This window comes from Protopterus annectens, chromosome 5.part1 (genome assembly GCF_019279795.1).
Source record: "Protopterus annectens isolate FY-2018-M chromosome 5.part1, PAN1.0, whole genome shotgun sequence".
In the NCBI taxonomy this organism is placed as follows: Eukaryota; Metazoa; Chordata; order Ceratodontiformes; family Protopteridae; genus Protopterus; species Protopterus annectens.
The window spans coordinates 449,200,005-449,213,543 of record NC_056736.1 but is presented as its reverse complement, the minus strand read 5'-3'; the positions used below and the strand labels follow the sequence as shown (position 1 = coordinate 449,213,543).

At 44.2% G+C, this 13,539-nt stretch overlaps 1 protein-coding gene across 1 annotated transcript in view; it reads right to left on the bottom strand.

Annotated features, from left to right (window-relative positions):
• NUP98 (nucleoporin 98 and 96 precursor) overlaps positions 1–13,539 on the bottom strand; it is a 1,998,548-nt gene that overhangs the window by 201,884 nt on the left and 1,783,125 nt on the right. Inside the window, exon 20 of the mRNA XM_044072823.1 lies at positions 10,792–11,061. Within this exon, the coding sequence (XP_043928758.1) occupies positions 10,792–11,061 (270 nt within the window). The remainder of the gene's footprint in view (positions 1–10,791; positions 11,062–13,539) is intronic.

Sequence of the window (13,539 nt, the reverse complement as noted above, 5' to 3'; positions counted from 1 at the left end):
GAGCAGAAATTTGTTTTTGTGCCTCTGCCCATTGATTGTGTGGCAGGTCTGGCATACCTTTTGGCCTTGGTAGGGTGTGAAAGTGGAACCTGTAACCCTGAGAAACAATATTCAGTACCCATTTGTCCTGGGTGATCATCAACCAATTTTGTGAGAAAAGTGCTAGTTTTCCCCCTACGGGTGCTGCCAAAAGGTAAGTGCTTGGCATTGGTAGAGGGAAGTCATTGGGACTGTTTCCTATAAGGTTGTGATTTGTCTTCCCCGCCTTTGGGGGCTGAAACACCTCATTGTTTAGGTCTGTATGAGCCTTGGGGCTGAGATCTGCCTCTTTGTGGCCTGTCTGACACTGGAAAGGACAGATTTTTAGAAGGCCAGTTCCTGCTAAATATGGGTGGCTGAACCTGTAAGAAATCCTTTACTGTCTGCATTGATTTTGCTTTATCCTCCATTTTCTTTACCACCTCTTCTGCCTTAACACCAAACAAAGTATCATGCTGTAATGGAGCATCCAATAATTTTGCTTTAACATGATCAGGTAAAAACTGTTCTTTTAATCAAGCATGCGTTCGAATGACAGAACCTGTAACTGCGGCTCTGCAAGAAGCCTCTAATGAATCAAAACCGCATTGCAAAGTATGCTTTCCCACTTGTTCAGCTGCATGCAATAAATCCTGCATTTCCTTATTTTCAGGACATTCAGAGCTTGTAAGCATTTTCTGTTTTAACAAAGACATTCGGTATTGTTGATATTTAAGCATGCGAAACTGGCAGTTTAAAGCCCTTACAGCTAAAGTAGCAGAGGTGTAAACTTTTTTCCCCCCCATCTGCCCAGTGCTCCAGTATCTGTATCAGAGGATAAGTACAGTTGTGTACCTATCATAAATGTAGATGTTAGAGTGTATTCACTGTTGCAGTCATTACTCTTGGGCTATCCCGCTGGCAGGCTACCTGCAGTCGGCCTGAATTCCAAAGTCTTGGTCCGGTGTCGGTTGCCGTTGCCTCTTCCCTGACGTCAGTGCGCCAGGTGTATAAAAGATGCAACTGACGCCATTTTCTTCAGTTTTTCTTGCCCCAGATGTCAGGTGCCCCCAAAATGGTAGGCTAAAAAATTATGCCAATAATTATGCATGCAGTAAAATAAACATTTCCTTCATCTACAAGCAAATACACCACATAGGTTGTATAAGATAAAAAAGAATAGGTAAGTCCCAGCAAAGAAAAGGGGGATGGTGGGGGGGGTAACCTGGACTGCAACAGTGAATACACTCGAACATCTACATTTATGGTAGGTACACAACTGTACTATGTTCGTGTTTCACTGTTGCAGTCATTACTCTTGGGCTGAATCCCAAAGCGGAGGTTGGGTGGCTGGGCCTAAATAGGATTAAGAGAGGCTATAAGGCCCTGCAGAACTGCAGTGGCGAAGCCTGATCTGGATTTAGAGTAGATCAGTAAATGATAGTGCTTTGTAAAAATGTGCACTGAACTCCACGTTGCAGCCTCTAAAATGTCTTTGGTTGGTACTCCTCTGAGAAAGGCTGCTGAAGTGGCTGCTGCCCTGGTAGAGTGAGGCTTAATTCCCTTGAGCACTGATTTGCCATGTTGTGAGTAGCAGAAACGAATGCAGTGGCGTATCCATTTTGAAATTGTCTGCTTTGAGATGGGCTTTCATTGAGAACCTGCAGCATATGCCACGAAGAGCTGCTCAGTTTTTCTGAAAGCTTTAGTTCTGTCCAAGTAGAAACGTAGTTGTCTGTGTATGTCCAAAGAATGCAGAAGTCTCTCACCCTTATTCTGTGGGTTTGGATAAAAGGTAGGCAAATGAATGGTTTGGTTAAGGGCCACACTGGACACTACCTTAGGCATAAATGTCGGGTTCGTCCTTAGAGGAAACCCTGTCTGGATGGAAAATGATGAAAGGTTCCACAGCCATGAGTGCCTGTATCTCTGAAACTCGTCTTGCAGAGGTTATTGCTAGGAGCAGAACTGTTTTCCAACATAAAAACTTTATATCAGCTGTATTGGCTGGCTCAAAGGGCAGCAGTGTGAGTTTTTCCAAGACATAATTGAGTTCCCATGCAGGTACTGGGGCTCTCCTTGGAGGTCTTATGTTTTTGGCCCCTCTGAGGTACTGCCTTAGCAAAGGATGGGAAAAATAGGAGGTTCCATATTGTAATGAGCTGAAATGGCAGAGGCATGAATTTTAATTGATGAAAAGGATAGGCCTTTGTACAGCATCTCAGTTAGGTATTGTAAAATCTGAGGGATATTTGGCACAGATGTGACAATTCCTTGTGCTTGGTTCCAAGCACAGAATCTTTTCCATTTTTCTGCATAAGATTTTCTGGTACTGGGCCTCCTGGCCTCCAAAATAACATCCATCACTGCTTTAGAGAGAGTTGTGTTTTGAATGGCTACATTATCCGCCATGCTGCCAGATTTAGGGTCCTGAGATGGCTGTGCAGAATCTGATTGTTTCGCTGCATCAGTAAGTGAGGAATTAGAGGCAATGTCCAGGCTGGGCCTTGAGACAAACTTTTTAGGATTGGGTGCCAGTGCTGGCGTGGCCAGTCTGGGGCAATCAGAATCATTATTGGTTTCTCTTGTCTGACCTTTAGGAGCTCCTTGGGGAGGAGAGGCAGAGGAGGAAAGGCATATACTGTTAGACTTTTCCAGCTGAATGACAGAGCATCCACTTTCCACGCTTGCTTGTGATAAGTCCTTGTGCAGAATTTCTGTAGTTGGCAGTTGTGAGGGGAGGCAAATAGATCTATGTCTGGGCATCCCCATTCCTTTGTTATCATGCTGAAGACTTGTGGATCCAGTTTCCACTCATGGGGATCTGTGAGGTTTCTGCTAAGTTCATCTGCCAGAGTATTGTTCTTTCCTGGCAGGAATTGTGCTTGCAGGTGTACTTGATAAGTCAATGCTGTGTCCCACAAAGTTATGGCTGGTCTGCAGAGGGGGAAGAAATGTGTGCCTCCCTGCTTGTTTATGTACCACATGACTGTAGTATTGTCCGTCCTTATCAGTAGTTGTCTTGGATGGAATAGATCCTTGAAAGCTGTCAGGGCTTTTTGAACAGCTAGCATCTCTTTTTGATTGATATGTAGATGCAATTGGCTTGTGGACCATGTGCCCTGAATCCATTTGTCCTGCCATGTGTGACTCCCCAGGCATAATCCAATGCATCTGTTGTTATTGACTGCCTGGCTGTGGGTAGAGTGAATGGCTGTTCCTTGTTGAGGTGACAGGCATGTGCCCACCATCGAAACTCCTGTTGCAGGCAAGGAATGAGGGTAACGAACACTTCCAGGCTGTCACAATGTTGAGTCCAGACACTTTTTAGGTACCAATGAAGTTTCCTCATATGCAGTCTGGCATATGGAATTAGCAGAATGCAGGATGCCATGAAGCCCAAAGCCTGCAGAATTTTTCTTGCAGATAACTGGGTCTTTGTTGCCAACATTTTGAAGTAAGAAGTTAGTTGCCTTTGTCTGGCGTGAGATAAGCCATCTGGGCAGTTGTATTTAAGCTTGCACCCAGGAATATTCTCTCTTGAGAGGGTACTAGTTTGTATTTCTTTTCGTTTACTGTGTACCCTAGGCAAATTAATAATCTTTTTACAAACACCAGATGCTTTAGTAGAGTGTCCTTGTTCTCTGCTTGTATAAGGCAGTCGTCCAACTAAGGATACATTTGAATTCCTCTGTCTGTAAAATGCAATTACTGGTGCCAGGCATTTTGTGAAGACCGGCGCAGTGGATAAGCCAAAGGGCAGTGAAGAGAACTGGTAGTGCAACGAGCCAGCTATGAATCTGTGGTATCTTCTGCAAGATTGTCTGATTGGGATATGCAGGTATGCCTCTTTTAGGTCCAAATTACAAGCCAAGCCTTCTTGCCTAGCATGGGCAGAAGCTGCTGCAGAGTTAGTATTTTGAATTTTGGAATGTCCAGAAATGTGTTTAGAATAGACAGGTCCAGAAGCTGCTGCAGAGTTAGTATTTTGAATTTTGGAATGTCCAGAAATGTGTTTAGAATAGACAGGTCCAGTATTGGTCTCCAGGTTTTGTCCTTTCTGGGTACCAAGAAAAGTCTTGAGTAAAATCCTTGTCCCTGCTCTTGCTGTGGTACTTGCTGAATGGCCCTCATGTTCATAAGGGACGAAACTTGTTTTTGTGCCTCTGTCCATTTATTGTGCGGCAGGTTTGGCATACTTTTTGCCTTTGGCAGGGTGTGAAAGTGGAACTTGTAGCCCTGGGACACTATATTCAATACCCATTTGTCCTGGGTGATCATATGCCAATTTTGAGAGAAAAGTGCTAGTTTTCCCCCTAAGGGGGCTGCAAGAAAAGTGCTTGGTGCTGGTAGAGGCAAGTCATTGGGACTGCTTCCTGTATGGCTGTGCTTTGTCTTCTCCACTTTTGGAGGTAGAAGCGCCCCACAGTTTAGGCCTGTATGAGCCCTGGGGCTGGGATCTGCCTCTGGGACGTCTGTATCTGCCTCTTTGTGGCCTGTCCGACACTGGAAAGAACCAATTCTTTGTAGGCCAATTCCTGCTAAATCTTAGTGGCAAAACCTGTAAGAAATCCTTTACTGTTTGCATAGATTTTGCTTTGTCCTCCATTTTCTTCAAAACCACCTCTGCTTTAACACCAAATAAAGTATCATGCTGTAATGGAGCATCTAATAATTTTGCTTTAACATGATCAGGCAGATTTTGTTCCTTTAACCAAGCATGTCTCCTAATGACAGAACCCGTAACTGTGGCCCTGCATGAGGCCTCCAGAGAATCAAAACCACATTGAAATGTATGCTTTCCCACTTGTTCAGTTGCATGCAATAAATCCTGCATTTCCTTATTTTCTGCACAATCAGAATTAGCCAACATTTTCTGTTTTAACAGTGACATTAAGTATTGCTGATATTTAATCATATGAAATGGACATTTTAAAGCCCTCACAGCCAAAATAGCAGAAGTGTAAACCTTTTTCCTCCATCTGTCTAGTGTCCTTGAATCCCTGTCAGAAGGGATAGCGTTTTTTGCAGTAGCGGCCTTAACCCCCTTGGGACCCTGAGAAATAGTTTCTGGGTCAGCAGCAGGGTTTTTATAAAGAAATTTATGTGAATCTGGAACCCTGTAGTATCTGTCTGGTTTAACAGGAGCTGGAGGTAAGGAGTCTGGAGAAAGGCCGAACTCTGAAAATAAATCATCTACAATGTCTAGCACAGGGGGAATAGCAAGAGGCCTGTGCTGAGGAAGTAAAAGAAAATCTCTAAGCCTTTTCTTTGACTCTGAGTAATCTTGACTCTCCCAGTGGAAGTGCTCCCTCATGGTATGCAAGGTTTCCCCAAAAGAATAATCCTCAGGAGGAGAGGCTGAAGGAATGGATTCTTCAGCATTGGAACCCTCATACGGAGGAAGAGTATGCCTGTACAGAAGAGGAGTCAGAGGAAATGGAAACCTGATCTGAAGAGTCATAGTTTGTCTTTTGCCTAGGCCTCTTGTCAGGGGGGGATGGGAACCCCTGATCAAGGTAATAAGGTTTTTGGCCATTTTGAGCATCTGTTTCTTAGGCATGGAAGTCTGCTCTGGAGAATGCTGTACTTGTTTCTTTGTCTTTAAAGCTGCTTTAGTCTTTGCTTTTGAAGCTGAAGTAGGCTTTACCTAAAGCTGTGTAGGTCTGAAAACACGCTCAGAAGCCGATGCCTGCTCAGTGGCTCTGGACTCATCTGTGGGAATGATTTCCGAGTGTCCAATACCTTGAGTATCCAGAGGCCTAGCTGGCTCCACGTGGGAGTAGTCAGCTGCCTGTGGCTCTGAGGTAGCGGGCATCAGGGGCTGCGAAAGCGCCTCACTGAGAACCGGCGACTGGCTTAGCAGAAGCCTCGTCGCCGGTTTTGGATCTCGGATGCCTGTCCTCCTCTTTTTCCTTGCGTTTTTTTAGAAACTCCAGTCGTTGGCTGTTCCGACGGCATTATATAATTGAATTTTCGGCCAAAGTAATGATAAGCAAAATCAAACAGACACTTAATACTGCGTTTGTTGAATCTAGCACAAAACCGAAAGCTAGCAACGTTATGATCAGGGCCTAGGCAAGGAATACATTAAGAATGAAAATCCTTATGAGGTATTTGCTTCCCACAAGAAATACAATTGTTAACTTTCTGACATCGATCTGGAGCAAGAAAAAAGTTTCCCCAACGGGGTACTTAGCTTTAATGAAGACTTCGGATCTGAAATTTGTCTGTGAAAATCTCAGGAGTCGGCCGACCGGCACTTGTGAACTGCTTTTGCTTCGGGCACCACGCGGCAAGAAAGACTGAAGGAAATGGTGTCTGCTGCATCTTTTACAACCCTGGCGCACTGACGTCAGGGAAGAGGCGACAGCAACCGACACCAGACCTAGACTTTGGAATTCAGGCCGACTGCGGGTAGCCTGCCAGCAGGATAACCCAAGTGTAATGACTGCAACAGTGAAACACGAACATCAATTCTTTGAAATGGGGAAGTGACAGTAGAATGCCTGGCAATCACTGGAACAAGGACAAGCCACAGTGAGCTTCAGATTTTGAAGATTTGAAAGAACTAGTCTGGATGGGACAAACGGTCTGGATCTGGGTCCATTGCCCAAGGTTTCCGAATTAGATGAGGCTAAAGGAAGGGACATCACATCACATGAGGCCAGAATGGGCAAGAAGAATTGTTTTGTTTTTTGACTTGCTGGCTTTCTTTAGAAACTGGGACATGACAGGGATCAGGGGAAAGGCATAGAAGAGACTTGGGGGGGGGGGGGCAATCATGAAGTAGAACATCTCATGGCGACTCCCCCGGAGGTGGAATTGGGGCAAAGTAGTTGCTGCACTTGTTGTTCAGGGTGGATGCAGAGAGATCGCAGCAGGGTTGGCCCCAGTGGTGGAATGTTTTCTGCCTCCAATGGATTGAGAGACCACTCGTGCGGCTTTAAGATGGTCCTGCTCAATTTGTCCACAATCACATTGGAGCTCCCCAGAATATGCACTGCAATTAGAAAGCAGTCAGATGAAATTGCTTATTTCCATTCTCGGAGTACTTCTCAAAAGAGACTAACATCTGGTTTCCCCCCTTGCTTGTTGATGTACCAGACTACTGACAGATTGTCCATTTGAATCACAATCATTCCCAAGAGGAGGGAATCTTGAAATGCCTACAATGCTAAGAGTACTGCCCTCATCTCTAGAACACTGATGTGATAACTGGCATCAGCTGGGACTAAGTGCCTTGGACTGTCTTTCCCAGATAATGTCCCCCTGCCCTATCTGGAATGCATCCATGGTCACTATGGCTTGGGGTTGAAGAGGGACAAAGGATCTGCCTGACAAAATTTTGTTGGAGTGAAGTGACCAACTCAGGTCTCTCTTGCACAAGTTAGTGATTAATACCAGATGGAACATTGGCTGATTCAGTAACTACTACTGGGAGGCCAAGAGCCACTGAAGAATCCACATGTGATATCTGGCACGGGGAAATAAAGTGATGGAGGCAGACGTTTATCCTAGAGTTTGTAAGCAACAGCCTTGCAGTCACCTTTTTCCTGTGAATAATTTGACTTACTTGCGATCTTATTCTCTGAAGTCTTTCAGGGGGAAGAGACATGATGCCGGTGTTTGTTTACCATCGTTCTTATGAATTCCAATTGTTGTGTTGTCCCTAGGTGAGATTTTAAGTAGTTTATAGTGAATTCCCAATGAGGAACAAGTTTGAATAATGTAGGCTGTTGCCTCTAAGAGTAGATGCCTGTTGGAAGCAGTGAGGAGCCAGTTATCTAGGCATGGGAACCCATGGAATCCTTGCAGTCTGAAGTGAGCTGCTACCACTGCCATGCATTTGGTGAACAGCCTAGGGGCTGTGGTGAGACCAAAGGGCAGGGCTGTGAACTGATTATGACTAGCTCCCAGCCAGAAGCACAGGAATCTTCTGGATCGCTGGTCCATTTTTATATAATATGCATCCGGAAAATCTACTAAGCACATCCAATCGCCATTTTCCAAGAACAGAAGTATAGACTGATCCCTGACCATCCGGAATATGGTTTGTTGAACTGATTTGTTCAACTGACTGAGATCCAAAATCAGTCTCCAATCCCCTGTTTTTTTTGGCACTAAAAAGAATCTTGAGTAAACTCCAGATCCTATCTGGTCTGGTGCGAGTGCTTGGAGGAATCTTTTGTTAAGCAGTTTTTGAGTTTCTAAGACAGCTGCATCCCTGTGACTGGGTGGAACATCTGGAATAGCCTTCAATTTTCTGGCTTTGTCCGAGAAAGGGATATTGTAACCTCTGCACCCAATTGCAAGTTATCTTGAACCAGGCAGGTAGGTAGGTGCAGGGATAACCGTCCTCTGACTGCCTCCAGAAGATGGCAATCGGGCCTCCTTTCAGGAGCGCTGATTAAGAGTTATCAGGATAAGAATTCTTGGAACCCTGATTTTGCAGGCCACCTCTACCTCATGCATGGCGTCTTCCATTGTTACTCCCCCCTCTGTCCCGGAGGAAGCCACTGCCATGCGAGTCCTGGGAAGGCCCTTGGGACTTTCTGAACAGCAGCTTCCCACTTCTCTAGTTCCTGGAGTAAGACTGCTAAGGAGTGGAAAAGTGTACACCCATGTTAGAAAAGGTCTTTCCATTTTTCTCACATCTGGCCCGGGTGTCTAACTTTGGGGACAAAAATGGATGTTCCCTCAAATAGAGCACTGAAGAAAGACAACTTAAATGGCTCTGCACATTCACATAAGCACATCCAGGCATGTCTCCTAATAACTACTCCCGAACCTGGTGCCCTTGTCATCCCCTCGGCTGCGTGCGCAATAAGCCTCAAAAATGAGTTGCAAACAGAATCTAGGGTTGCAAGCTGAAGTTACTTTTTCTCCAACCCTTTCAGCTAATGCTCCTTTCAGAGTATCTGATAGTTCTTTTATCAGATCTCATTGAAATCTCGTGAAATGTGCCATGTAATTCAAGGACCTTGGTGCGAAAGTCAAAGAAGTGTATGTGTGCTTCCCGAATCTATCCATAGTCCTAGACTTGTTAGGAGGATGGATACTGGGACTTTCATCAGCAAGTTCCTTTTTGGTGGTTGTTGGTACCACCATGGCATCTACTTGTATTCCTTTCGCCCAATGCTGCTGCTCCTGTAGAGCTGACAAGATACAGTCTGGTCTCTCTGGGACTGGCTCGATAGAATCCGGTATCTTCCAAGCCCGCTGTGCAATCAATTTAATAATTTTGTCAGCAGGCGGAGAGATCCAGGAGGTAGACGGTTGGGCATGGAAAGCCACTAGATATACAGAACCCTATGATGAAAGCTGAAGAAGTCCAGCCACCCCTCTGTTTCAGAATCTCTACAATGTCTCCGAAGGACACAGCTTCCAGGGGTGACCTTGGGGAACCTTCCCCTTCATCAAAATCTGTATCTTCACTGAAAGACTCTTTAGGGGAGTATAAGTGATTCCTCTTGCACTTCCTCTTCAGAGGTACCTCTTCGGTGGGATGGGCCTGAGAGGTATCTGAAGAGGACATGACCACTATGATCAGATCCTGAGGCTTCAGCGCCCGCTGTCCCAGGGTAGAGACAAAATGGTATAAAAAGGGAGAATAACCTAGTATGAGGTCTGTCTTTAAAAGAGGAATGCTTTTGGTTTCTGTCTACTCCAAAATAGTATTAGCGTGTGCCGAAGCTGCTGGTGGAGAGGTAGGCAGCAACAGCACCGAACATGAAGTCTTTTCCCCAGTCGGTTTAGATTAAATTGTAGGAACCGGGGAAGACTTAGGCATTTTTGATAACTATGTCGAAGATACTGTTGGCATCGAGATGCTCCTCTTCACTGAATGTCCATGTTTAGATGAGGAAGATGGAGAGCTAACGTCAGTTTTTGATTTTGGAGAACTAGATATGGAGAACCAGATATGGCCTCGTCGAAAGCAGTTTTAATAAGACCTTTTAGGATAACCTTGTTTTTCCTCTCAATAAGGGTCTGGTGACTGAAGCCATGACAGATGCACCAGGCACAAACAGTACACACACATAAGGAGTGTGTCTGAATTGGGTAGTTTATGCTCAGACTTTTTGGCATCTTTTGAAACCTGAAGTTCTCTTGTTTTTCTCAGCCATTACAAAAAATACACAAGCAGAAAGGATGGCGGAAAAGAAATTAAAACATTACAGTCTAAAGTTTAGATTTTTTTTTTTAAAAAGGAAAACCCGTACCAACAATGGTACGAAAGATTACCTAACACTAAAGAAGGAAAGGAAAGAAATAAAGGTACAAACTGATGGTACAAAAACTACCTTAACAGTAAGAGAAAAAAATACCAATGATGGTATGTACATGAAAAACACCACTATCATTAAGAAACAAAAGCAGTAATAGAGGAGCTGGGTATAAGAGAAGGAGAAAGAAGTCACTAAAAAGGTGATTAAAAGAAAAATGTTTACTTACAACAATGAAAAATGATCTTGCTCGAGAACTGTTTTGATAGATGCGTCTTGCACTGAAAATGGCAAACAAGATCTGAGGTAGTCCTGTGACATGCATTATGGGTAAAGCTTAGCTCGAGAGTTTTGGAGGGTGCAAGCTATAATAACGGCAGAGTCGGTTATGATATACAGAACCACACCCACAGTCAAGGATTAAGTGAAGATTGACATCAGATCAGTGCATTCTATAAGTCACAGTATGGACTGCTAGGGTTAAGGATAATCATTTTTCTTGGTGTTAAAATAAATGAGAAAAAAAAAAAAAAAAAATCAGTACCTGACTGCTGCAGTAAGCTGCAGGCTTCACTGATCTGTTGGCCTGTTAAGTAGCTGAACACTGCTTCAATATGGTTGTTTTGTTTTGACTCAAACACTTCCTTTTCAATTTTGTCTTCTGCAGTCTGTGACAACCAGGCAGAAAATGCTTTCCTGCGCTCCAGCTGTTGAATATATTCAGAAGGCTCCACAAGACCACCTTCTAATTCTTTCAGATGACCCCAAATAGCTTCACACAGAGTCCAAACGAGTTTCCAGTGCTTCACTACATCTATAAATTAAAATGTGTAAGCTTATTTTTGTATTTCTTCTCTGGGTAATAAAACAAAAAGTAAGCATTTTACCATCTATGAAAATTAAGTAAACATTACAACATGAACAGAATAAAGGCAAAATGAAAGTTAAGTACTCACCACAATGATAGATTCGTGTTGTCCTATTTTCTTGGCAGCTTTATCCATGGCTCTAATTCCTCCACTACCCATAATTCCCCTTCCACCTTCAAAATACTTCAGATAGAGTTTGCGTAACAAAAGAATATACTTCCAGTATTGAGAACCTCACTAAGAATATGTTCAATAAAATGGAAAGGGGTCCCATGTGAAGGACAAAGGGAACCAACCTATTGAGGTTTTTACTAGAAAGACTTTTGGAATACCACCCATTCTTCAAGGTACAGCAGGTGACAATCTGGAAAGGGGGTGGGGTTTGAACCAGACGAAAAAAGGACAACATGGATCTATCGTTATGGTGAGTACATAAACTTTCATATCCGATGTTGGCCATTTTCATCTGATTCAACAGCTGGGACATTCACTAGCTACTAACTGTCTGAGGGCATTAAGGGAAGATGTTCCTGAGAACCTCAGAGTCAAAGGAAGAACCAGACCTGGACTGTATGTCCAGCTTACAGTGGGACACAAAAGTATGTATGGTACACCATGTAGTGGCACAAATCTCAACTAGGAAATTATGTTGAGAAACTCTGGAAGTTGCCACTGCCTTGTCAAATGAGCTGTCATGTTTTGGGTTATTGATAGCCCAATCTGCCATAAACAAATGACAGTAAGTGTCATCTTGAGATATTTACCTTAAAAATAACACACCCTAGTTTAGCTTTGGATAATGCAAGGAATAACTGGCCAGATTTCCTGAAGTCTTTAGTTCTATGTAGATAAAACATAAGTGGCCCATTAACATCAAGTAAATGCAATGTGTATTCCCTTTTATTTGAAAACTTTGGGGAAAAAAAGGGTAGTCTATAGGTTCATAGGTGTGTACTAGGCTAATGGCCCTGGAGTCTTTACAAGCCTAGCTCATAGGATTACCCTGGCTTCATGCCACCCAACCTCAGTTCCTAGTGCCTCTGTAGAGTAGAGCCACTGGAATGATCCCCAGGGTGAATTTTCTATTTCCCGTCCACTCAAGATTTCTCTTGGAGGGCCAGTGAGGTGCTCTGCTTGACCTGTATGGAAAGTCTATTCCATAGCATGGGCAGTCTCTAGGTTATGAACCTGTCCCCTCCAGCATGTTCTGTTGATTGCGATAATGAGGTTGAGGTCTCTGAAGCGTGTAGTGCAGAGGGACTGGGATTTCTTTAGATGTAGCATTTCTAACAGAGCTGGGTAAGACATGGCTTTGTAAGTCAAGCAGAGATCGCCTATAAGTAGGCGATAGACAGAGAATAGTTGGAGTTTTTTGAGTCTGTCCATATAGGACAAGTGTTTAAGGCCTAGGATCCTCCTTGTGAGGTACTTTTGCGGCCTCTCCAGTTATTGCAGGTGTCTAGTGAGGTACATGCCAAATAGGGCGTTGTACTCGATGATTGGTCTAATGAGGTAAGAGTAGAGGGAGACAATGACCTCTTTCTTCCTGGATGCAAAACCCTAAGTAATGAGATGTGCCACATAGGACTTTTTGACCTCAGTGGCAACGTGGTGGTCAAGAGAGAGGCTGCTGTCAACCTGTACTCCCAGATCTCTTATAACGCCTTCTGTGTACAGTGGACTACCATCAATGTGGTAATTCAAGGGAACCGGGTTTTTCCCAAAGGGGATGAAGACATTTTTTGGCATTGAGCTTAAGGCCATGGTTCTGACACCAGTCGTTGGTCTTATTGAGGCCTTTCTGTAGGATGTCAGCATCACTTGTGGAGTTAATAGCTCCCAACTTGCAATCATCTGAAAACTTTGTCAGCCAGAGTCCCTTCGTGTTGGACTGGACTTCAGAGAAGTAGATATCAAACAGGAGAGGACCCAGGACCAAACCCTGTGGGACTCCACTTGTGACTGGTCGGCAGTCTTACTTAAAAGTCAGCTACTTTCACACTGTGGGCTCTACCTGTGAGCCAGTTTGCAACCCACCTAGTGATACAGGGGTTGATGCCTAGCTTAGTAAGTTTTTCTATGATTCTTGAGTGGGGAATGGTATCAAAGGCCTTGGCCAGATCAAGGTAGGCTGTATGAACCACCTTACCTTCATCCACAGCTCTGGTGACTGACTCAAAGTCGTCAACCAAGTTGAGCAGGCATGATCTACCCTTCATAAAACCAAACTGTGTAGGATCCAGAGTTTGGAGATGCCCTGTATCCTTGTTTGTTAGGTCCATGATGATGCGTTTCATAGTTTTGCAGATCAGACTCGTCAGGTTAATGGGGCAATAGTTCCTAGGGTCTGTAGTCGCTCCTCTTTTGTGGAGGGGATGACTGCAGCAGTGCACCATTCGGTAGGGACAAAGCCTGAGGTGAGG